Here is a 26,839-nt window from a genome sequence, read left to right on the forward strand (position 1 = left end):
TCTGGAGCAGATGATAAAGGAATCCATCTGGAAGCACCTTGAAAACAATGCAGTGATTACTCGAAGCCAACATGGATTTGTCAAAAACAAGTCCTGCCAGACGAATCTGATCTCATTTTTTGATCAAGTCACCTCCCTTGTGGACCGTGGGAATGCTGTAGACATCATATACCTCGACTTCAGCAAAGCTTTCAACAAAGTGCCCCATGATCTCCTGATGGGCAAACTAGCTCAAAGTGGGCTAGATGAAACAATGATCCGGTGGATCCACAGTTGGCTACAGAACTGGACTCAAAGAGTGCTTATCAATGGGACCTTCTCAAACTGGGGAGAGGTAACGAGTGGGGTACCGCAGGGCTCAGTCCTGGGCCCAGTGCTCTTCAACATTTGTATTAATGACTTGGAGGAGGAGGTGCAGGGAATGCTGATCAAATCTGCAGATGACACAATATTGGGCAGGATAGCTAATACTTTGGAAGACAGAAACAAAATTCAAAGTGATCTGGATAGACTGGAGCACTGGGCAGAAAACAACAGAATGACATTTAATAGGGATCAGTGCCAAGTTCTGCACCTAGGAAAAAGAAACCAAATGCACAGTTACAAGATGGGGGATATGTGGCTCAACCACACTACAAGCGAGAAGGATCTTGGAATTGTTGCCGATCACAAGCTGAATATGAGCCAACAATGTGATGTGGCTGCAAAAAAGGCCAATGCTCTTTTGGGCTGCATTAATAGACGCATAGCTTCCAAATCCCGGGAAGTACTTGTTCCCCTCTACTCAGCACTGGTAGGGCCTCATCTGGAGTACTGTGTCCAGTTCTGGGCACCACACTTGAAGAAGGATGCAGACAAACTGGAGAGGGTTCAGAGGAGGGCAACAAAGATGATCAGGGGACTGGAAACAAAGCCCTATGAAGAGAGACTGAAAGAACTGGGCATGTTTAGCCTTGAGAAGAGAAGACTGAGGGGAGATAGGATAGCACTCTTCAAGTACTTGAAAGGTTGTCACAGAGAAGAAGGCCAGGATCTTTTCTTGATCATGCCAGAGTGCAGGACACGGAATAATGGGCTCAAGTTACAAGAAGCCAGATTCCGGCTGAACATCAGGAAAACCTTCCTGACTGTAAGAGCAATACGACAATGGAACCAATTACCTGGGGAGGTGGTGGGCTCTCCCACACTGGAAGCCTTCAAGACGAGGCTGGACAGCCATTTGTCAGGGATGCTCTGACTTGGATTCCTGCATTGAGCAGGGGGTTGGACTCGATGGCCTTGTAGGCCCCTTCCAACCCTACTATTCTATGATTCTATGAAAGGTTAGGTTGAGTGCGTGCATGCGTATGTGTGTAAGACTGGCCCAAGATCAATCAGTGAGCTTATTTATTTATTTATTTAATTTATTAATTGCCCATCTGGCTGGTCACCCGGCCACTCTGGGCGATGTACAAGAACAATTTAAAACAATAAAATTGTTGTTTTTTATTCGGTCAGTCGCTTCCGACTCTTTGTGACTTCATGGACCAGCCCACGCCAGAGCTTCCTTTTGGCTCTCGCCACCCCCAGCTCCCCCAAGGTCAAGTCCATCACCTCCAGAATATCATCCATCCATCTTGCCCTTGGTCGGCCCCTCTTCCTTTTGCCTTCCACTTTCCTTAGCATCAGCATCTTCTCCAGGGTATCCTGTCTTCTCATTATGTGGCCAAAGTACTTCAGTTTTGCCTTTCATATCATTCCCTCCAGTGAGCAGTCTGGCTTGATTTCCTGGAGTATGGACTGGTTTGATCTTCTTGCAGTCCAAGGCACTCTCAGAATTTTCCTCCAGCACCACAGTTCAAAAGCATCTATCTTCCTTCACTCAGCCTTCCTTATGGTCCAGCTCTCGCAGCCATAGGTTACTACGGGGAATACCACTGCTTGAACTATGTGGACCTTTGTTGTCAGTGTGATGTCTCTGCTCTTAACTATTTTATCAAGATTTGTAATTGCTGTCCTCCCAAGAAGTAAACGTCTTCTGATTTCCTGGCCGCAGTGAGCATCTGCAGTAATCTTTGCGCCTAGAAAGACAAAGTCTGTCACTGCCACCACGTTTTCTCCCTCTGTTTGCCAGTTATCAATCAAGCTGGTTGCCATAATCTTAGGGTTTTTTTAGGTTTAACTGCAATCCAGCTTTTGCACTTTCTTCTTTCACCTTCGTCAGAAGGTTCCTCAGCTCCTCCTTGCTTTCAGCCATCAAAGTGGTATCATCTGCATATCGGAGATGGTTAATGTTTCTTCCAGCGATTTTAACTTCAGCCTTGGCTTCATCAAGCCCAGCATGATGTGTTCTGCATACAGGTTGAATAGGTAGGGTGAGAGTATACAACCCTGCCATACTCCTTTCCCAATCTTAAACCAGTCCGTTGTTCCATGGTCTGTTCTTACCATTGCTACTTGGTCGTTATACAGATTCCTCAGGAGGCAGATAAGATGACTTGGTATCCCCATACCACCAAGAACATGCCACAATTTGTTATGATCCACATAGTCAAAGGCTTTAGAATAGTCAATAAAACAGAAATAGATGTTTTTCTGAAACTCCCTGGCTTTCTCCATTATCCAGCAGATATTGGCAATTTGGTCTCTAGTTCCTCTGCCTTTTCTAAACCCAGCTTGTACATCTGGCAATTCTCGTTCCATGAATTGCTGGAGTCTACCTTGCAAGATCTTGAGCATTACCTTACTGGCATGTGGAATAAGTGCCACTGTTCAATAGTTTGAACTTTTTTTGGTGCTTCCTTTTTTTGGTATGGGGATATAAGTTGATCTTTTCCAATCTGTTGGCCATTCTTGTATTTTCCAAATTTGCTGGAATATGGCATGCATCACCTTGACAGCATCATCTTGCAAGATTTTAAACAGTTCAGCTGGGATACCGTCATCTCCTTATGCCTTGTGCTTCTTAAGGCCCATTCAACCTCACTCTTCAGGATGTCTGGCTCTAGCTCACTGACCACACCATCAAATTATCCCCGATATTATTATCCTTCCTGTACAGATCTTCCATACATTCTTGCCACCTTTTCTTGACGGCTTCTGCTTCTGTTAGGTCCTTGCCATCTTTGTTTTTGATCATACCCATTTTTGCCTGGAATTTACCTCTGATGTTTCTAATTTTCTGGAAGAGGTCTCTTGTCCTTCCTATTCTATTATCTTCTTCCACTTCCGTGCATTGCTTGTTTAAAAAATAATTCCTTATCTCTTCTAGCTAACCTCTGGAATTTTGCATTTAATTGGGCATATCTCCCCCTATCACTGTTGCCTTTTGCTTTCCTTCTCTCTTGGGCTGCTTCCAGTGTCTCAGCAGACAGCCATCTTGCCTTCTTGGTTTTCTTTTTCTTTGGGACGTTTTTTGTTGCCGCCTCCTGAACAATGTTGCGAACTTCTGTCCATAGTTCTTCCAGGGCCCTATCTACTAAATCTAGTCCCTTAAATCTATTCTTCACCTCCACTGCATATTCATTAGGAATATTAGTGAGCTCATATCTAACTGATCTGTGGGTCTTCCCTATTCTCTTTAGTCTGATTCTAAATTGTGCAATAAAAAACAATAAAATACTACATTAAAAACATCACATTTCTAAAAATACCCTAACCCATCCCAAATGCCTGCCTGAACAACCATGTTTTCAGTGCGTGGCAGAAGCTCATTAAAGAGGGGGCATGGTGGAGTTCCCTGGGGAGGGAGCTCCATGGAGTGGGGGCCACCACAGAGAAGGCCCTCTCCCTCGTCCTCACCAGTCTAGCTGTCCTGGCTGATGGGACAGAGAGAAGGCCATCCGAGGCTGATCTTGTTGAGTGGCCTGTCTGGTGTTGCTGGAGGCGCTCCTTGTGGTAGGCTGGGTCGGAACCGTATAGGGTTTTAAAGGTCAAAACCAACACCTTGAATTTGGCCCGGAAAACAACTGGTAACCAGTGCAGCTCCTTCAGCACTGGAGTGATGTGATCTGCTGGCGGCTGCCTTTAATCAGGTGAGCCACCGCATTCTGTACCAGCTGCAGCTTCTGAACCATCTTCAAGGGTAACCCCATGTAGAGCGCATTATAGTAGTCTAGATGAGAGGAGAGCTCTCTGAGTTTCCTGGCTGAGTGGGGATTTGAACCCAGAAACTCCTGGTCCAGGTCCAACACTGTAACCACTATACTATGCTGGCTCCCTGACTTATACTTAAGCCTGACTATTGCCTCCTCTATTAATCTATTTTATATTTTAATTATAACCCCCCTTTTTAATCCCACCTTTTCTTCAATGAGCGCAGTATGTCATATAGAATTTGTACCCATTTTATTCTTACAACAAGCTTATAAGGTAGGCTAAGTGGAGATATACTGACTGCCCCTAGGACACCCAATGCCTTTCATAGCAGTGATTTGAACCCAAATCTCAGTGATCTAAATTTGACATCTGTTCCGCTACTCGCATCTTCCAGTCCAAAGGGCAAATTCCATTTGGGATAAGCTCTCAGGGGCTGCATTCCAATGGTGGATGGAGCAAAGACAAAAGAGGGCAGGTCAAAGGCAAAATGGGTGGGGGCTGATATATCAAAAACACCAGAATGTTTCAGTTCAAAGCTCTCACTAGGGCTAGATGGTTTTTGTTAAATCCATTCTGTCAGCCTTTTGTGGATTGTCAAGCATCTTTCATTCAGTTGTCTGCTCATGGGTGGAATCAGGGTTTTGTATGAGAATTGTGTTCCTGTTTGCAAATGCACATTTATGCAACTCCCCTGCCCCCCATAAAAAAAAATTGGTCCGCAAATCCATGGTACATGTAGGACACAGAAAAAGCTGGTCTGCTGTGGAATTCGCAGGTCGGATTCATAGAAATCTGGATGCATTTGAATCCACTGAGGATTTCTTCGCCATCCACAGCTCCTCCTGCCAGTAATGAAGCCTTTGGAGAGGCATGTCAACATTCTAGAACATGGAAAAATGGCACAAAAGCTGGGAAGCACCAAATGAGTGGTGGTTAGGGAAAAGGGGGTGGGGGCAGGGGAAGGTGGGCTGGACTGGAACCTGAGGTTGGTCAGATTTGGCCCCCAGGGCTGAGGTTCTACACCCTCACTCTAGGGTCTCAGATAGGCCCGAGGAGACTCTGGCCCACCAATGGAACGGGGAAATCCCCAGGGCTGTCAACACAGTTGTTCCCAAGAGCTTCTTCTCTATCTTGGAAGAGCTCAATCAGAGCCCTGATTTTCTGGGGAACTGATGGTGATGAAATGGCAGGGGCAAGCATGATGGTTGAGGCTATTTCATCCATTGTCAAGTAGCAAAGCCAAAATAAATTAGACTTACTTTTGCTCCTTTTTCTCCCTGGAAAACTAGGCCACTGTTACCCTGTAAAAAAAAAGAAAACAAAAACAGCAAATTAGTATAATTTATTGTCCAAAAACCTGTCTTTAAAGTTGGCGTACTTGTAAACAAAGACACAGATGAACAAAACAATACTCATAAGATCACATCAATGAAAAGAATGTGGTCTTATATCATCATTAAACCTATTGTTCCAGAACTTCTTAACATTAACTGTCTTTCTATGAAATCTTTACCATGTTGAAGTTTGGAAGGCTTGGGCAATTGATAATGCATGCGTTTGGACATCATGATAAACCACTGCCTGCCCTCCCCACAGGCTCTTGTACTCCCCCCTCCCCTCTGGTGAGCCTGTAAATTTCTTTTTAAAAAACCACAACTTGTTTTATCATCTGCACTCAACACTGTGGTTAATCTTAACTATGGCTTGTTTGAAATAAGTGAACATCAAACCATGTGTCATTATGGTGGCTTGTTTCAACAAACTTTAGTTAAGATCAACCACAGTTTAGGGTTTGGACAACACACTAGGGATGGAGGACAATTTCGTTTAGTCCATATTTTTAAACAAATCAACCTAATTTATACTTCCTGGATTAATATGTGGATCAGAACAGTTATCCTTCAGACTGCATGCTTCTCTGAATTTTCTGATGAAAGACTCAGCTCAAACATTTTGTACGAAAATGCATATATTACTGAAAGTGGTGGACAAAAGTGCATATATTAGGGAAAGTGGCATAGAAAAATGTGTATATTAGGGAAAGTTACATACAAAAATAAATGCACATTTTCACGTGCTTTTTTTTTTTTAATGCAGACTGAGAACAGACTTAGAACTGAATACATGCAAAGCTGACATGGGCCAGATACAGACGGATGGGAAACAGAAAATTCTGATGTCTTCATTGTGGCTGCACTGGTGGGGGAGAGGGGAGGGGAGAGCATGTGACCATGGGGGAAGGCTTCCCATCACAATAAACAATCCTTTATCATGTCATCTGAACATAACCTTTATCAACTATTCAAGCCTTCCAAGTTTCAACATGGTAGATTCAGTTTAGATATGAATTGCTATGCCCCATGTCTGTAAAAGCTATTCAGATGTAAAAGGGAAAACGCTTTTCTTCCCAAGAAAGGTAAGTGTCAATTCAGCAGCAGTTCAAAGTTGGTTATTAGCTCTAAATCCATTTCCCACCAAAATATTTTGAAGACATATCATTATGATGTGAAGGAAGGAAATATGAAATGGCATCAGTTCTCCAGGATATTCTGGGAATCTTACCTGAGACTCAGAAAAACCTTTAAGAATTAAGCCTCACCATTAACGTTCAAAAGTAGTTTTAAAAACACACAGACCAATTTCTTCTATTTTATTGCAGCAATTTCAGCTCCCAAGATCTAATTCTGAGTTGTTGTGCTGTTACCAACTCCAGGACTAGATCACCATAATACCAGTCCCTATTATTATAATATTTATTTGTATCCCACCTTTTCCCCAATACTGGGACTCAAGTCAGCTTTACAACATTAAAACGTGTACAATTAAAACCTATAAATAGAAATAGAAATACAAGTCTACAGAAGTTAAAAATATAATTAAATCATCAATATTAAAATGGTAAAAATATCAAAACATTAAAAGACAACAAGAAAAATAGCATCGACCCATCATATTTTCACGGGTCCAGACTAGTTATCCCCAAAGGCCTACTGGAACATGAAAGTTTTTACATGCCTACGAAAGCATGTCAAGGAGGGTGCCACTCTCACCTCCCTGGGAAGGGAGTTCCAGAGCCTTGGGGCAGCCACCTATGACCAAGAAAACATCAAAAGCAGCTTTAAAAACAACAACGAAAAGCAGGCAAGCAATGAGCCTCCTACAGTAACCAATGCATGGCATGGCGATCTTTAATCCAAATGGTTAAAAAAAAATGGCGGCCAGGAAGAAAACAGTATAGCGTATCTAATGGAGGAGAACATTTAAAAAACTAGAATCACAGAAGTAACCCAACATACTTACCACAAAACCTGGTGGTCCTGGTTGCCCTGGTGGTCCCTAAGCATGAACAGAACAATATTAATTTCCTGTTGCAACTTTATTTGGATGCAATGACACTTTGTTGAAGGCACAAACACAACAAGAGGAAAAGAGATTTCCCCACAAAAGGCATAAAAAGAAATGAAAAGCAATCATCCAAAAATTAACAGTAGTCCCCCGTAGAATGTAGAAACTACAAAATTAATAAAGGGTGAGATCAGATGAGAATATACCCAGATCGTTCCCAAATGAGTGGCCCTTCTCATTTGCCCACCTGTGAGAGCAGCTAGGTGACCACATGTGAGAGGGCCTTCTCCGCAGTGGCCTCACACCTCTGGAATAAAGTGCCATCGGGGGTGTGCCATGCTCCACCATTCCAGGCTTTTAAGAAGGCCTTGCTTGAAAACGTATTATTTTAGTCTGGTTTTCTCTGGATACGACTGCTGTTGTTGCTGTTTTTATTGCAGGTTTAGCTGTTGGTTTTTACTGCTGTTTTTATTCTTACTGTTTGATTATGTTTTTATCACTTTCAATATAGTATCGGTTTTATGTGTTGTGGTGTTGTACGCTGCCTTGGGAGGGCTTCTGCCCTGAAAGGCAGCCAAGGAATATATTAAATAAATAACAGTGCAATTCTATGCATGTTTAGACAGAAGAAAGTCCTACAACTCCCAGCATTCCCCAGCCAGCATAGCCTACATGCATAGGATTGAACCCTAAATGAAACAGATGTGTGGCAGGAAGGGAGAGAGTCTTCCTTCCTCACCCCATCCTCCACTCCTATCTTAACTCCAATGCTGGGGGGAGGAAACGGCCCATGGAACCCTGCTCATGATCATGCAGTTGGCTTTTGCATTTTTTTGTGTACAACATTCACTTGTGGATGGTTGAGGGAAGGTGGACTCTTCCTCCCCTACATGCATAAGGGAGCAACCCAGGTAACAACAAAGCAACTATACAACCAATATACAAAACCACTCAGAAGTCCAAAGAGCGGAGAAGTGTCTAGCTTCCAGCTAAAGGCAGAATCCTATGCAGGTTTAGACAGAAAAATGGCCTACAACTCCAAGCTGGCTGGGGCATGCTGGGAGTTGTAGGCCTTTTTCTGTCTAAACACGCATAGGATTTTGCCTTGGGTGTGCTTAGGATCTCAGCCTCAAAGCTTCATCACCTCTGGGAGAGATGGAGGTAGCCTTTAATTCTGTGAGTGACTACACATTAATTGCACTTGAGAGTTTCCTGAAAGAAATTCTTCCAAAATTATGGACTGTTATTTAAAAAATAAAAATTGAAGGAGTCGACATTAGCAGCAAAATTGTAATGCTGCATGACAGTCGAAAACGATTCTACCTGTATCAAAATGACTGGAATGGGAAACCCCAGGTATTCACAGTATAATTCATGTCAAGAAAAGGAAACGGAAAGGGTGATTTACCGGAAAGCCAGGTAGCCCAATTGGGCCAGCAGGACCTGGTAGACCTGGGAAACCTTTAGGACCCTGTAAAAAAAAAATTATTCACTTAGATATACATGCATAAACTTTGTTTCTCTTCATTAATTGTTTGACAGAAACAATACAAAAATACAAAGGTTTTAACAGAAACTACAATGCCAGAAAATAAACTTACAGGAGCACCATCCAATCCAGGAAGGCCGTTTTCCCCCTAAAATAATAACAATCCCCTTTGATGAAACAGAAATTATATTTGCAAACCAATGCTATGAAGCAGAACAATACTATATTTAAAATAACATATTGTTATCTATCTATCTATCTATCTATCTATCTATCTATCTATCTATCATGGCCTTCCAGCCAATAAATAAGCAAAATGAAGCATTAAATGCAATTATTTCTTTCTTCCTCTGAATAGTTCTTACCGTCATTCCTTTTAAAACTCCCTGGGCAAAAACAGGCTCACCTTTGGGACCTTTTGGGCCAGGGTGACCCTGCAGATATAATATAAAAACAAAAACAAAATCCAATCCTTAGCATGCTTGCTCCTCTTAAAAAGAAAAAAATGGGGGGGGGGGAATAGATCGGAACAAAGTACCATTTTAACTGTCCCAAAGCCAATGCCCAAATCAAACATATAAATGGAAGCCATTTGCCGCCTAGCATTCCCCAGAATACTCTACCTGTTCCAAGGATTGTATTTGCTAGTGCTTTGGCCCAGAAGACTTACACTAGCCTTGCCCAACCTGGGACTCTCCAGATGTTTTGGACTATAACACCCATCATCCCTGCCCATTGGCCATGCAGGCTGGGGTCAATGGGAATTGAAGCCCAAAACATCTGGAGGTCCCCAGCACGGAGAAGGCTGACTTACATGGTACTGGTGCACTCTTGCTCATCAGGTTACAATTGCTACGGAAAACACGGTGGTATCCCATTGTTTTCCACAGCAAATGCAGAAGAGGTAGGCATCACTTGGCCCACAGGCACCCCCTATAGCTGTTTTTGCACCCCACTGCCCTTGCGGCCAAATTTGCTGCCACCACCCCTTGTTTGCAATCAGAATCATGCCCCCCATGTACCTTGTTTCATGGCAAAATCACCATGGCAAGTTCAGCAACAATTTCAGCAGCTGCAACAATTTTGGCAGCAGGGGTGAGGTGTGGCTCCCGGTCACTTCCAGAGGGGAGCAACGCTACCTCACAACCTCGGACATTGCGCGCCCCTGGCGTAAAGTGTGGAAGTAAAATATGCCCACCTTTTATAAAATGCATCTGTAAACACCCAAATGATTGGCCCTGCCCACCACATGGCTGGAATATTCACACACATTCCCATGAAGCAACTCCCACATCATTCTCTGCGTGTGCGCCTGTGGGTGCTTCCAGGTGAGGCTTTTAGTGTCTGCTCGTCCTGCTTCATTCACGGAGTTTTACAGGAGGTCCAAACCTCGTCGTCTTCCATTCGCAGCCCTCCCATGTTTTCCCACTGCTTCTTCCATATTTTGTCTTACCAGGAAAAAAATCAATTAAGGAAAAATAAAAAGATGGAATAACTGCACAACACCTCTGGATTGTTAGCGCTAGGAGCCCTCTGTCGGGAAGCACCACGTGTCTCTGTGCAGGTAAGGGGAGTTTTAGTTGTTCACTAAGCAGCGCAGAATGGAGCAGTTAGCTTAGGAACGTGTGAAAATACGAAGCTGCCTTTTCCCAGATTTGACCATTACTCCATTGAGCCCAGTGCCATCGACTCTGGTTGGCAGCTGGTTGGGTCAAAGTCTTACCCATCACCAGCTACCTGAGATCTTCTTAACTGAGGGGTGGGCAACACGTGGCTCTCCAGATGTTTTGGCTTACAACTCCCAGCATGCCTAAAAAAACCTGACTGTGCTGGCTACTGCTGATGCGAGTTGTGGGCCAACAACATCTGCAGTAGGAATCTATGAGAAATTCATTTCAGTTCATTTTCTGATCAGGATTTACCCAGTTCCCACGTTATGGACCAAACACGGACTCAGATGCAATCTGTGGTCAAAGTCGGTAAACATTCAAGATTGCAATGTGATTCACCAACCCCCCAAAATGTGTCCGACAGCACGTGTACATTTGAAAAACGTGTGTGAATAAATGCGTACTTTTGAAAAATCCACACAAATATGCTTTAATCAATGGGAGAAGAATGTGTACATTTCCAAGATGCACAAAATCGATGCATAGATCTCGGGAAATGCTCGCAGATTTTCATGCGAAAAAAGCAAAGAAAGCTCACAATCTGATACGGACTTGAGTCTGTATGGAATTCGGAGAACTTCAGTGAGCTTGAATTTTGCTGACATGGAGGGCCACAAATTGCCCACCCTGGTTTAAATGGAGATGCAGGAGTTCAAGCTGGGATTTTCTGCTGTACTACTGAAAAGGAAAATAATTGTTCTCTCTCTCTCTCTCTCTCTCTCTCTCTCTCTCTCTTCCCTACCCCACTCCTGAAAATGCTTGCATATGAAGTTACCATATACTACAACATTGTTCCATCTAGGTCAGTGCTGCCTGTTCCGACTTGCAGTAGCTTGCCAAAATCTTAGGCTGAGATCTCCTTTCCCAGACCTCCCATCTTCAGCTAGCACAAATACATATATCAAGGAGTACCGGTGGGCCCTGCACACCAGGAAATCCATCCGATCCTGGGACACCAGGACTCCCGATCGTACCATTACAGCCATCCAAGCCGGGCAGGCCTCTGGGCCCTGGCTGGCCAGGGTGTCCCTGTCCAAGGAAAGAAAAAGAAAATACACATGTAAAGAACACAACAGCCTTAAACTTCCCCCCCCCCAAAAAAAGAAGCAGGGTAATATAAGCTGTATGAAGAATATGAATACATGAATACATGTATGAATATGAATACGTGAAATCCAAGAGCAGGGGCTTTGGACAAGATGACCTCCAGTGGGCCCCCTCTGCTGTTGGTGGACCCCGCTGGGTTTACCTTATGGTCCCAGTTAGCATCTCTCTGAGCAGCACTACAAGCAGCACTGGTTTCTAGCTGCATTTTAATTTCCCAGAATGCCCTGGAATGATGCTACCTCAAGGGAATTTTAGTGGAACAGCAAGTTGCATGTTTTCTTAATACGTACAAATAAACAAGTAGAGATGCCAGGAATTGAACCTAGGATCTCCTGTGCTGCAAAGCTTGTGCTCTACGACTGAGCAATGGCCCCTTCTCCATGGCTGTGAAAGAGGGGGATAAGGACGTAATCCGGTCAGTAACGATGTGTATCGTGCAGGAAGGACCACCGAGATATTGCACAATATATATAAATAAGTGTCCAGCAGATCTGTGGACAGTGATGCAGAAGCATTCAAAAAGGCATTCTAAAACATGTTGGTCCCAGGACCTCACTTTTTAAAATTATTTTTTAAATTGTTGTTGTTTTTAAATTCTTTTTGTTATGGGTTTTATTCTTGGTTTTATTGTGCTATTTTTATTATTTATGTCTCCCTGAGAGCTTTGGCTATAGGATGACTCAATAATAATAATAATAATAATAATAATAATAATAATAATAATAGGAGTAGATGAAGAAGATTCAAACATTCATATCAAACTCTGATAATTTCTAAATGGAACAGTTGCAGATAAAAATAAACAACAAACACTAAAGAGAAAACAATCCTGTAATTAAACTACTGGACTCTAATACGCATATAAAAGTGTTATATAAGTTTTATTACAAAATGTGTACATATACATGGAATTCATGCAATATGATCCAAATATACACTGCCTAAATGCTAATGAGCAATCAAGCTCACCAAAAGATTCAACAATTAAAATGTACACTTGTGACACTGGAACAAAAGGCACCAAGTTTTAAATTCCTAAATAGGTAATGTGTTATTTCTTTAAAAGTATACACTTATCTATTTAGGAATTTAGAACTTAGGGCGCAACCCTAACTAGATAGGCGGCTGCCTCCGAACTTGGAGGTGACTGCCTATCCTAAGCAAGGCAGGAGAGGCATGGGAGGGGGGAGGTTATTCCCTCTGTGCCTCTTGTCCTGCCTTGCTATTTTTCACTATACAGCCGTTTTTGGCTGTCTAGCAGTGGGGGGGCCGACCAGGAGAGGAAGCTGCTGTACGACACATTGGATGTGTTGTATGCACAGCTCTGCTCTCCCTACCCCAGAAGGCCCCCTGCCCCACCCCTTTTCAGTTGCTCCGTGCTCGACGGGGCTTCTTCACGCTGGCTCCAAGGCAGCACAGATGAGAGGGGAGGTTGGATTTCCAGGAACCAACCTCGGAGTGCGGGCTCCGAGGTCTGTTCCCAGGAAGAGCATATTCTATGGGCTTCCAGACAGAGTCTAGTGGCCCCTAGGATTGCTCCCTTAGTGCCTTTTGTTCCAATGTCACAAGCGCGCATTGTAACTGTTGGCTATTCGGTGGGCTTGATTGCTCATTAGCATTTAGGCAGCGTATATTTGGATCTTATTCCATGTATAGACTTTGTAATAAAATGTATATCAGACTTTGTATGCCAACTGGAACCCAGTGGTTTAATTTCTAAATGGAAGCAGGGGATTGAAGCCCTTATTTCTGTGCAATTCTCCACACCCTCCAAAAAGAGGATTTTGACAGCAGATGGCAGCAGAAATAGCTTTAAGAGGGACAACTAATACTGTGCCTTTGGGTCCTCACTGGAAAGAAGATAAAATCTTGACCGGCACAGAGGCCCAATGGAGCGTTTAGTTTTTTGAAGGCACCCAGAAGGGCTGTACTTATTCTGGGTTATTTCACCATCATACAAAAGTTGAGTGACTTCTCCTCCTCCTCCTCCTCCTCCTTCTCCTTCGTTAAAAGGACTTTTAATTAAAAAAAAAAAGCAAAACCCCAAATGCCTCTCAACTTTCAGGCACTCAGCAAGCAGCACCATAGGGGAGTCCCAAGGGAGGAAGTCCTGGCCAAGTCTTCTAGGGGGATTTCCAAGAAGCTCAAGCAGCCAGAGAGGCGGCAAGGACAGAACCGGGGTGTGGGGAGGGATGGCAAAAGAAAGAGCACGTACACCCCTCGGACACCTCCTTAACCTAAGATAGCACTGAAGCCCTGCACCCAGATAAATTTCTCTGAAATGCTCACGCCTTCCCACAGTTTTTGTGTGCAATTTATCCCCACCCCCCGCAACAAATGGTAGAAAATACATAGATTGTAAAATTTGGCCCAGTGCTAGTCCAAATATTAGGGCAGGGGTAAGTAACCTGGCACTCTCCTCCAGATGTTTTGGGTGGCAACTCCCATAATCCCTGACCATTGGCCATGCTGCCTTGGGCTTATGGGAGTTGTGGACCAAAACATCTGGAAGGTACCAGGTTGCCTATCCCTGCACCAGGAGGACAAAAAGCAGGACCTCCCCCTGCCCGCTGCCCCCAATGCCTTTCAGGTAGGTCTGTGAGCTTCCTGTAATGCCCTGTCATCGCGCCATTTCTGAGTACTATATTGAAGTTCTAAACTTTTAAACTTTTATATTGTATTTTATCATCCATATTTCACTGTCTTGTGTTTTATAGTTTTAATTGCTGTGAACCACCCAAGGAACTTTGGCTATTGGGCAGTATAAAATGTAATAAAATAAATACATACATACATACATTTTTCTTGTATATACCCTCCCCATCTTCCTCTCCCCTTAAAAGTTAATCCTTTAGAGGGGAAAAATACAGATATTGTAATCCCTGTGCTAACTTGCTTGTCTTTGGTTTAGTAGTAAAGTATCTAATGTCAACACGCCATCCGGTAATAAAATGTAAACACTGGGCTGTGATGATACAAAGCAAACATATGCAATTTTTCATACATTTATTTATGTATTTAGATTTATAGCCAGAAGGCTGTAGTTATCTCCTGGGGACAAGCTGATTTGGTGGAAATGGGAATTACATGCGTTCGCAAAGAAAGAACTACAGCTCCTACCCTGTGCAGATAACAAGATAACACTATGGATTGTTTATGGGCTAAATTATCTTCTCCTTTTACATCAGTGTAAACATCCTGGAGTAGCTTTCTTAAACCTCAGATGGACCTTCCAGATGCAGTGCTAGCTTTGAGCTCAAGTGATATCAGTCATCGCTACAGATCAATTCATAATTTGCAACCATCTTCTCATCTGTGCATTTCACAGCTGAAGCATGCAGCAGAAAAAGATAGCAGACTGGACTACAGCACATCAGGGGGGCAATTACATTGTGAGTGCTGCCCTATGTTAAAAAAAAAAAAACAACTTCCTCGCACACAGAAAACTAGCACAGCGGGCATCTTCCTAATGCAGCTTTTCTTCGTGCTGGGAGGTGGGGGTTAAAGCAGAAGTGTGTTCAAAATGTGATTTCCTCCTTGAAATTGTATGATTTATTCATGGGGTCTCTGATGTGGGTACCTGTCTTGGCACCTGAGAGGCTCCCTGCCTCTCCTGATTTTTATTTCTTAAGTTTTTTAAAAAATAATTTTGTTTTTAACTGAGAGGGTGGCATACTACAAAACAAAATGCTACCCTCTAGTACCATCTTTATTTGGGTTCGAAAGAGTGGATTTTTATTTGGAGCTCAGCCCCCACTTCCGCCTTCTACTTAGGTTCTTGGGCAAGTTGGGGTGCAATCCTGTGCATGTTTAGACAGAAAAAAGGCCTAGAGCTCTCAGCATTCCACAGCCAGCTATGCTTACTTTTCTTTTAATCTCATCAGTTTGACTTCTGGGAAATGAATGTTTTGTGACCAGCCATGCCCATCATGCCAGCCATTTTATGCATGGGCCAGCCCTTCTCACCATGGCAGCCATTTTGTGAGAGCACCCACAAAACTCTCTCAAAATTCCAAATGGTCTACCACTGCCTTCTTTTTGGATCAGTGGGCACATATTCTACCACTTCAATCTGCGACATGTGCAAAGCCAGCCTCCATGTTTTGCTAAGATGAGCAGCATTATGTAGGGATGTACGAAAGTCACTTACCTTTAACGAAATTTGATTCACGGTGGGGGGGAGGCGCTCCGTCCTCCCCCCCCCGAAATTCTGGCCGGGGGGGGAGGCGCTCCGTCCCTCCCCCCCAAAATTCTGGCCAGGGGGGGAGGCGCTCCGTCCCTCCACCCCCGAATCCTGGCCGGCCGGGCCGCAAATGGCGGCGGCCATAGCCGCCGCCGTTTGCATCCCTGCAGTCAGCCGTGATAGGCTATGTAAATGTTTACGTAGCCTATAATGGCTGAGTAAAAAAAAAAGGCGCATACGCAAATGGCGGCGCCCATGGGCACCGCCATTTGCTTTCCTTATTTTGGCACGGCTAGTCCATGTAAACATTTATGTAGACTACGGCGAAAATAAGGGGAACGCAAATAGCGTAGCGTCTACACTATTTGTGTTCCCCTTATTTTCGCCGTAGACTACGTAAATGTTTACGTAGACTAGACGTGCCAAAATAAGGAACGCAAATGGCGGCGCCCATGGGCGCCGCCATTTGTGTACGCACGGTTTTTTGTGTTTTTTTTTACTCAGCCGCGATAGGCTACGTAAACATTTACGTAGCCTATCACGGTATTTTTTAAAAAATCTAGCTGTGATAGGCTATGTAAATCTTTATGTAGCCTATCACGTTTTGTTGTTGTTCTTGTTTTTTTACTGGAAATGGTGGCGGCGGCGGCCGGTCGGAAGACCGGCCGCCACCACACCACCACCGGAGCCGCTGCCACTGCCGCCGCCACCAGGAGGATTCGCCCAAGGTAAGTCCCATCCTGGGGGGGGAGGGGATGGCAGACCGTTTTGCCACCAATTTCGGGGGGCCGAATGTGCTGGCATTCGGCCTCCCCGAGATTCGTGGCGAAATTCTTTGACATCCCTAGCATTATGCCAGCTAGCCAGGCATTACAATGGGCTGATTATGGGCACTTTTTGCATTTCACCTGGGCTGTCTATCTACATGAGCAGAGCAATGCGGGAGGAGAGGATTCATGTAACTGTGAAGTGAAAATTACCATGAACGGGGAATGTTAACACAGACATTTCTGGTCATGACAATCCCCAAACAATCCTGGGAAGGATCCTAAGAATACTGATGGTTATGTGCTACCTCCAGTACCAGAGGCAGTATGCCTATGTACACCAGTGGCTGGGGAACATGGGAGGAAGGATGCTGTTGCACTCATGTCCTTCTTGTGGGTTTCACGTGAACAGCTGCTTGGCCACTGTGTGAACAGAATGCTGGACTGGATGGAGCCTTGGCCTGATCCAGCAGGGTTCTTCTGATGTTCTTAATACTTGATCACTGAGTCAAGAACTGGCACCAAGAAATAGACTGTGAAGTCAAGATAACATTGCTGAGTTCCCCCCTAAGGGAAATCAGAAACAACCAAAAGCCATTAGATTGGTGGGTACTGGGGATAAGGCTTTCTCAGTGGTGGCCCCACACTTACAGAACTCCCTGCCCAGGGAAATATGGATGGTCTGACACTGCTACAAAACACACTCACCCAGGGACACACTTCTTCTAGTCTTCATTTGGTGCTTAAAAATAATTTGCTGCTGTGTGCATGTATTTGTGTGTGTTTCATTTCAATTTGTATGTTCATGTTTTTGTAATATTATAATCTGCCTTGTGAGGGCAGTGTGTCCTAAAAGGTGGGTTTAAAAAATTCTTTTCAATAAATAATAAATAATATTTAGGACCCACTAAACTAGAGCACTAAACTAGAACAGAAAATCTAGCAAAGTGAAAGGAGCATGAAGATAATTCTGTATCACTTCTGACAAGGGAGCTGTTTTCTATCAGATACTAGGATGTCCAATAAGAACAGAAGAACAGCCCTGCTGGATCAGACCAAGGGTCCATCCGAGTCAGCATCCTGTTTCCCACAGTGGCCAACCAGAAGTGTCTGGGAAGCCTATAAGCAGGGATGTGGAAGCAACAGTCCTTTCTCATTGTGGACCCCAAGCGACTGATGTTCCTCGGTACACTGAAGGTACCACTTAGCTACCAAGCCTGTAGCTACTGAATAACCAAATCTCCAGGAATTTCTCTAATTGCCTTCTAAAGTTGTCTAAGCCACTGCCCGTTGCTACATCTTGGGACAGAGATTTCCAGTAGTTAATCGTGCATCATGTGTGAAGAAGTAATTTCTCCTGCCTATCCTGAACTGATTGCCAATCAATTTCACCAAACCCTAAGATGTCATCATCTTTTCCTGCTGAATGCTAGGGTCTGCCTTCCTCTAGCACTGAGCACAGAAACACCACTCTTACCTTCAATCAGCAACTGGAGACAAGAGTGGGGTTTCCCTTCTCAGCGCTAGGGAAAGACAGACTGTCTCTAACGCTGAGGATTTGGGAGCAGAAATTAGCAGGCAGGATGGGGAACCCCCGCAAGCAGGATTTGGCCTGCGGGCTGGAGGTTTCCCATCCTTGCCTGCCTTTTGAGATGGGGGAAACCAAGGGCAGTATCCACCTGTGTCATTCCGTTAGTGCAAATAACGTTGCGCTAGCAGAAACTAGGTTCTGAACTACGTGAAGAGAAGAATCCAACTAAAATTACGTTTCTGCAGGCGTGGTTGCGCAAGTGGTTTTGCATTCTGCTTGTGCAACTAGTTACGCACCCAGTTGCACCCACTGTGCAACTGACCTGTTGTGCGACCAGCTGTGCAACCGGCTATGTGACTGCTTTGCACCCATTGTACCACCAGGTGTGCAACCAGTTGCACAAGTGTAATGGGCAACCGCTTGCACAACAGAAAGATTCAGTGGAGCTCCACTAGTGCTATTTGAGTTTGCAGAATGACACAGCTGGATACTGTCTCAAAACTGCACACAGTTTTGCACAGGTGCCTGCAATACAAATAGATATAAATACATGGTAAGCTGGGGTTTTCCATGGGGTAGTGACACCTTTCTTTAACACAGCACTTCAGAACGTTCTGCCTTCTAACATGGAGAAACTGAGGCTGCGATCCTATACACATTTTCCCTGGGAGCAAGTCCCTTTGAAGTCTACGGGGCCTATTTCCGAGAAGACAACCTATATGGGACTGCAATGGATGACGTTGCTAGGAGTACTCACAAAACACTGAAGGAAGGAGGAAAATAGATAGAATCAAAGATGAACACAAGCCTAATTTAATAAGCAGCTTTGTATATTATGAGAGCTAAGGGGCCCCTTTGGTGAGTGCCGGATCCTGCTTTTAAAACAGCCAGAGGCTTTTGTTGGTTTTTTTTTTTTCTAAACAGAGCTGATAGAAGCCATTCCATGTGCTATCTCACTGTAATGTTTCCATTAAGCAAGCCTTGTATATTCAGCTGAAACGGTATAAATCGTCCATGCTTGGTTTCCAAACTCCTGAACCTTGTTCCATGGGAAAAACTAAACAGATGCAGCAGGGCGAGGGGATTTTTAAGGGCCGTTTCTCCAGTACATCTGTGGTTAACAGCTAATAAACACAGGCGGCCGTGGCAGCAGCTGCCAGGAGATTTCATCAGCCCAGCTGCAACAACACGAGAAGCCGGCAAATTTACCTGGCGGTCAAACATTTCCTGCATGACCTTTGGCGGCCCTTTCCTCCCCAAAGGGCTCCCCATGCACAAAGCCTTGCCAGACCCCTGGAAGAGTGACCCCGTGGGTTTCTCGTGCAATCACAGCCAATCCATGCAGCTTGAACTGGGAGTAACCCAGTCCATTTACAAGCCCAATTTAAAGTGCTGGTTTTAACAAGGGTACACAACTTTCTTGGATCCGAAGGTCACCTCCAGTGTTGGCCGGGGAGCCAGGGGCACACAAGGACACAAGCTCTTCCCACACACACAGCACCCCACCCTGTCCACTGGGATCTAGGGACTGTTGGGAGGGTAGATGGAGGTTAAAGCCTTTCCCATCCACCAGCGGTTTCCACTGATATTGCTGTTTCTCTGCTGCTATTAGCAGCAGGAAAATAGTGGTCTTAGAAGCCAGGGAACAACGTTTCCCCCACTGTGCTGGGCTGCAAGGAAAAGTGGCCCTGTTTCCGAACGTTTGCAAGCTGACAGCGGGGGCCTGTCCCCAAAATCCGGGAACTTCCACCTTTTTTCCCCCTGTAAAAAACCATCATTTACGCAATTTGCGACCACAAGTTGCGTAAGTTATGCCATTGGATGTAATTTGCGCAAATTGCGTCCATAAATATGCCTATCTTGCACAAAGTGAGGCTGGCAGTTGCACAACTTCCAGCCACAATTTGCATGAGTTACGCATATTTACGGCCACAATTTCTGCAAATTACAGCCGAAAATGGCGTGACTTATGCAAATTGCAGCTGCAATTTGCATAAATGACTTTTTTTACAGGAAAAAAATGCGAAGATCCACGAGCTGGCCTGACTCGACACAGATTGCACAAGCGAGCCAGAGTCCAACTAAAAGAGCTGCTAAAAGCTTGGCGGACTTGACCCATCCAGATGGATTTCCCCAACATCACTAGATTAGGTTGCCTTCTCTCATATCTACCTACTTGAGCCTTAAGATCTTCAAAAGCCCTACTCTGAGAGTCCCCGCCGAACAAAGCGAAGTGGACAACTACCAGTGAGAGCCTTTTTGGCAGAGGTATCCCAGTTATGAAATGGCCTTTCCAGAGCGGGCTGCTTGCCTAGCGCACCCCTGTGGTCTTTTCGGCTCCAGGGACCTTCTGTTCCCTGGACTTTCTAAAACACTCATGCAGTCTGGGTCTCTCAGTTTTACAATCTATGTCTTTTCATGGGGGGATGGGGGGCTGTGAGGTTTAGTTTTGTTGTTGTATTTTATGTTCCTTTTGATTGTATGATTTTATGGTCTATTTTGTTTTCATTTTTTAAATGTTTTATTATTTAACCGCCTTCCCCAACCTGATACTCTCCAGACATTTTGGACTTCAACTCCCATCAGCCCCAGCCAGCATGGCCAATGGTCAGGATTGCTGGGAGTTGCTGTCCCTTATATCTGGAGGGCACCAGGCTGGGAAAGGTGTGTTTCTTATAAACCACCCAGTTATGGGGCAGCTTACAAATGTTGTAAATAAATAAGCAAAGGAAGTATCACATCTTCTCAAGTGGGTTGAATTGCTGTGGTCTCCAAAGGGGAAGAAAAATCAGGGGGTTTGCCCAGCAAAACAGAATGATTTGGATCCATTCCCCTGTTCCTTATTCATGGGGCAAGATCAGGGCCAGCCCAAGACATTTTGCTACCTGAGGCGAAGGACAAGTTAGCGTCCCCTCCCATTCCATGCTGACTGGACTGACAGATGAATCTATCCTTCACACTAATGATGGGACAAGGTTCTTTACTGAACTTGAAGGCAGCAGGCTAACTTAGGGGGCGCAGAGTAGACGGCATGGCGCCCAGTTCTCTCCCTGAACACCTTGCTGCTGTCTCTCAGCATTTGCTGCCTGAGGCGATTGCCTCACCCTGCCTAATGGTAGGGCCGGCCCTGGGCAAGATGACCACAAATTAACAGCGGAGAGGCTGTTTGTCACCTATGAACATATGAAACTGACCAACCCAGAGGATCGAAATATCTAGCCCAGGCATGGGAAGGTGTGTCCCTCCAGGTGTTTTGAACTACAGCTCCCAGCATCCCTGAATTGGCCATGCTAGCTGGGGCTGAAGGGAGTTTGTTTGTTTATTTATTATTACATTTATAACCTGCCTTTTTTCCTCTTGCAAGAAACTCAAGACGGCTTACATGGCCTTCCTCCTCTCCATTTTATCTTCACAACAACAACCCTGTAGATACATTAAGCTAAGAGTCGGTGACTGGCCCAAAGTCACCCAGTGAGCTTCACAGCAGTGTGGGTATTTGAACCCGGGCCTCCCAACTCCCAGTCCAACACTCTCACTACTACACCACACTGGCTCTAAAGTACAACAGATCTGGAGGGAACCAGGTTGGGGAAAGCTGCCCTACTGTAACTCCGCCCAAGCATGTGCCACTGAAACAAGTGCATTTGCAGGGGTGGGTGTCAGGATTCCCTTTTGCCCCTGCTATAAACTTCAGACCCCAAATCAAGGGTTCTGACAGACAAGAGGCTTCAGTTCTCGGTTTTTACTCCACTACTACAATGGGTCGTACAGATGCAAATGGTCACTGACTCACAGTCTACAAAAGAAACGCCTTCAGGGAGTTCAAAGGACAGCTATAAAAGTTGCCCACCATTTGAAGAAAAGGCGGGCTACTGCCCTAACTTAAAGGGTGGGGATCTCCCTCTCTCTCATGAGGTCTCTAAGCGCTGCTGTTCATGCCGGGCCAATTGGGCAGACCGTCTAAGCTCCGCCCCTGCCATCTCTCTCTTGGCTCTGCGTCTGTGCCTGGCGTCTAAGAATTCAGGCTCTCCAAGCCCCACCTCTCCCTGTTCGCTATCCCTCCCAGGGGTGTGTGAAGAGTGTGTGAAGAGAGGCCCTCTCCGTCCAGCTGGGCCTTTGAAGCCTGAGGAGTCTGCGTCTCTCTCTGGACAAGCCTGGGAAATTTCCTCCTCCACCTCCTGCAATTCCTCTTCAGAATCTGAGCCACTGTGCCACTCCCAGTGCTCGGAGGCAACCCTGACAGCGGGCAACTTGTTTTGGCCTACAGCTCCCATAATCCCTCGCCATTGGCCACACTGGCTAGGGCTGATGGGAGCGGAAGTCCAACAACTTGAGGGTCACACATTCCCCATCCCTGATCTAGCTCAGCAGTGTCTATTCTGGCAGCATCTTTCCAGGATTTCAAGCTGAGGTCTTTCCCAGCCTTGCTTTCATATGATCCTTTTCGATCAGGGGCGTCAAACGTCTTTTAGCTCGAGGGCCAAATTCCATTTTGGAGAAGCTGTTGGGGGCTGCATTCTGTTAGGAATGAGTCTGAGTGTGTGGAGGTGTCTGACAGCTCAGATCCGGAATCAGAATGGGAACAGCAAGAACAGGGGAAGACACCCTCCCTAGCGAGCCCAGATACAGAGAGACTTTTCCCCCCAAGACCTTGACACACAGATGGCCCAGCCTGAACGGCACTCCCATTCTTCCACCATAAGAACTCAAGCTTCGGGGGGAGAGGAGGAGGAGGGCAAGAGGCGTGACTTGAGGGATGCTAAGGTCCGTCGCAGAATGAAGTGGGAAAAGTTGGGAGCAGGGCTCAGACGCTCTGCCAGGTTGGCCACTCGTGGAAGCCAACATAGGAGGGAGCCACCCTAAGGGAGTGGCATCCCTGCGAAGCTAGACTGGCCAAAAAGTTCAAGCCCAGACTGCTGGCAACTTCTCTAACTTCCACTTCATCTCCTCTATTGATATTGGTAGATGTGTGGATTAGCTGGTTTGATGCAGTCTGAGAGTTTCCTAGAATCTGCATTTGTACCGAAGCAAGTTGTTTACTAATAAAGTAATGTTGGCCTGAAGCTTTGTTTCCTGGGGCGTGTTGATTGCGAACGGTGAGGAGGAAGGAATGTGACACCTTGCAGGGGTGGGTGGGGCAAAAGGGGCAGGGCCAAAGGCAAAAGGTGTGGGCCAAAATACCAAAAATACCGGCATACGGTAGCTTAAAGCCCTTACTGCCAGTAACTAAGCCTCAGGAGAGGCAGTCCAACCCACATTCCAAAATGTGCCAAAGTCAGGAAACCACCAAATGACTGGTGGTTGGGGGAAAGGGGCGTGGCCATCTCGGGAATCCCAGAGGGCTGGACTGCGACCCCAGGTGGGCCGGATTTGGTCCACAGGCCTGAGGTTCAACATGGCTGTCTTAGGTGCTTGGATCAAATTTGGGACCTTTTGCATGCAGAGCATGCGCTCAACCCCTGGGCTACGGCCCCTCCCCTATTATAGCAAATCGGGGCTCTTAGGGACATAGAGCACTGCCTTGTACCAATTCAGACTGTTTGGTCATCTAGCCTGACGTTATGTATTCCGACTGGCAGCTGTACTCCTGGATGGGGATAGGTGAGAATTTCCTTTTTATTCGCAAAATATTAGAGCATGCCCCAATTCAAAGCTCTGAATGAGAGCGCAAGTGTGAGAATGTGCCCACCAAAACTATTTGCAAATGGTCAAACACATGGTCATGCTCTTCTTGTTCCCGATTCCCAGTTTGATTTCCCGATTTCTCCAAATTCGCTCAGTAGAATGAACCAACCCGGCCTTAGCCTATGGTGAAAAGTTGCGTGAATTAGGATTTTCGCACAAATTTGTGGAGATTTGTGCAAATTTAGGAAGATTTGCATAAATCTCCCATTCAACTGCTGCTCTATTTGTGTAAGTTTCCCATTTGTGCAAAGTGAGCAACAATCACACACCTGAACGGGAATCAGGCACGAAACAGGTGGAAATATGATGTTCAGGGAATCTCTGAGATCTTGAACATCGTTCATTTGCCCATCCCTACTCTTGGGGCTGTTGGCGTACTGAACAGCATCATTAAGAGAACAGATTGAGACACATCCTGCATTTTAACTCCACCAAGGGACCATGCTTATTCTGTGACAATAAGAATAAGAATAAGAATAAGAGACAGCAGTATTTCCACACTTTGTACACATGCATATTTAAAACATGAGGGAGACTTACAGGAACTCCATATATGCCTTGGAATCCAGGAACCCCCATTGGACCCTAAAAGGATAAAAAGCATGCAACTGAGGTTTCATCTTATCTGTAGATCTGAGCCTTGTCAGCAAGATATGCTCGTTTAGAACACATGGGGAGGGGTGTAATAAAAAATGGTCTTGCCTCAGAGGATCACAATATATTTTATTTCATGCATGCGCCATCCTGTTATAGACCACTTACTGCATTCTGCCACAACAGAGGCAAAAAAGTCCAGGGCTGTCTTTCAGCATTTATAAGGAACTTAGAGGCATGGATTAACTTACCTTATCACCCTTCGGTCCAGCTGCACCTGCAACACCTGTTGTCCCTTTCTCGCCCTTCTGCCCTCTCAAGCCCTCTGGTCCAATAAATCCTGGAGCACCCATCAGTCCGTGGTTTCCAATTGGCCCCGGTTGACCCTAAGAGGAAAGAATAAACCAGTCTTTTAAGGCTTTGCCAATAGTCATATGCATGCCACCCTGCAAATCGCCCTCAAATACATCACAAGTAACTACCGACAAAGCAGCACTTATCTGGAGTACAGTGTACACAAATTGGAATGGTTCAAAGGAGGTCTACAAAGACAGTCAGAGGGATGGAAAACAAGTCCTACAAGGAAAGGTCCAAGGAACTGGGTATGTTTAGTTTGCAGAAGAGATGACTGGGAGAGGGGTGGGACATGAGAGAATTCTGAATGGCTGTAACATATAAGAGAACAAGTTTGTTCTCTGCCTGCCCGAGACGGCAGGACTAGATTGAATGGGCTAAAGTTACAGGACAGCCCATTTTGGTTGAACATTAGGAGAATCTTCTTGAAGGTTTAACCAATTACCTAGGGCAGCTTTCCCCAACCTGTTACCCTCCAGATGTTTGGGACGACTCCTAGCATTCCTGACTATTGACCATATTGGTTGGGGCTGATGGGAGTTCAACATGCCTTCAACTTTCCAAATGTGCCACCGGCCCAGAAAGGTTGGGGACTCTTGGTTTAGGATGTGGGAGGAAAGGAATCTCACAGAGCCCCACAGAACATGAGGCCAAGAATTCCACAAATGTAGATAAATGTTTGTTCTGCAACATCTTTGTATACTCAGCAGGTTCATTCACTCCTTGTGAGTCAAACTTACACTCCTACAGTCTGACAGGAGACAAAGTTCTGCTACAGCCATCTTAGAAACGACTCACTTAACATTTGATTAAATGAATCAAGACTATAGTCTCAGGCATATTATAGGAGGGACAACCCCCCCACACACACACTTAGCTAAGTTTATTTCTTTCTATCAGTTATAAACAATACTGAAAAACAAATTTAACTTGAATGTTACTCATATTCTGTTACAGAGTGAAAATCTCCCATGACATTTTCCTCATCCTTTCCACCATTTTTTTTTTAAAAAACCAACAGTTTGTATCAGTAGAAGGCCAGGGAAGAAAATAAAATCTGCATATACATGACTTAAGGAGGTTCTAAATTGCATGAGGAGTCTACATGTATAGAGCAGGCTCCCTGCTTCAGACTTCAACTCCCATCTGCCACAACCAGCATGGCTAATAGCCATGGTGTATGGGAGTTGTAGTCCAAAACATCTCGAGGACATCGGATTGCCTATCCCCAATCTAAAGTAACAAACAAAACCAGACCAACCATCAATCTGGCATGGTGGTGAATTAAGCTGCCTTAAGTACCATTTTGGTAGAAAGGCAGAGTACAAGCCAAATAAATAAATATTTGTTGTGTCCACCCCCACCATCACAGCAACTATTGCCAAATTCGGTGATAAAAGTTGCATTACTTTTGTCCACTTTGGCGCTCCATATTTTCTGGATCAACAGTTGGACAGCCACGGTCAGCTTCAACCTCTTTGGTCCATCTAATTTCTGTTTCATTTCCAAGCTGAGACTCTCCAAGTGGTGATGATGAATATGGCTGATTTAATGTGGATAGGGAGACATTTTTCTCCATCTCTCATAATACTAGAACCCCAATGGGGTCATCCCATGAAGCTGATTGGTGGGAGATACAGGACAGATAAAGGGAAGGACATAGCGTATTGTTAAACTATGGAATTCATTTTCACAAGATGTAGTGATGGCCACCAATTTGGATGGCTTTAAAAGGGTATTGGACAAATTCATGGAGGAGAAGGCTATCGGTGGCTACTAGTCCTGATGGCTATGTGCTACCTCCAGTATCAGAGGCAGTAAGGCTATGTACACCATGCTTAGATTCCTGCATTGAGCAGGGGGTTGGACTCGATGGTCTTATAGGCCCCTTCCAACCCTACTATCTATGATTCTATGACCTGTTGCTGATGAACACGGGCGAGAGGGTGCTGTTGCACTCATGTCCTGCTTGTGGGTTTCCTGTGGGCAGCTGGTTGGCCACTGCGTGAAGAGAATGCTGGACTAGATGGACTCTTG

General features: G+C 45.1%; 1 protein-coding gene across 2 annotated transcripts in view; it reads right to left on the reverse strand.

Moving 5' to 3' along the window:
- The window catches only part of COL4A6 (collagen type IV alpha 6 chain), a 298,701-nt gene that overhangs the window by 102,393 nt on the left and 169,469 nt on the right, over window positions 1–26,839 (reverse strand). For both annotated transcript variants that reach the window (XM_084814107.1, XM_084814108.1), the window contains exons 4-11: window positions 24,700–24,834; window positions 24,395–24,439; window positions 11,494–11,610; window positions 9,277–9,345; window positions 9,024–9,059; window positions 8,831–8,893; window positions 7,378–7,413; window positions 5,337–5,378 (exon numbers count right to left, since the gene is read on the reverse strand). In XM_084814107.1, the coding sequence (XP_084670233.1) occupies window positions 5,337–5,378; window positions 7,378–7,413; window positions 8,831–8,893; window positions 9,024–9,059; window positions 9,277–9,345; window positions 11,494–11,610; window positions 24,395–24,439; window positions 24,700–24,834 (543 nt within the window). The remainder of the gene's footprint in view (window positions 1–5,336; window positions 5,379–7,377; window positions 7,414–8,830; window positions 8,894–9,023; window positions 9,060–9,276; window positions 9,346–11,493; window positions 11,611–24,394; window positions 24,440–24,699; window positions 24,835–26,839) is intronic.

Source organism: Heloderma suspectum, chromosome 9, assembly GCF_057233095.1.
Source record: "Heloderma suspectum isolate Gila_16-S chromosome 9, 16-S_ref, whole genome shotgun sequence".
NCBI classification, from domain to species: Eukaryota; Metazoa; Chordata; class Lepidosauria; order Squamata; family Helodermatidae; genus Heloderma; species Heloderma suspectum.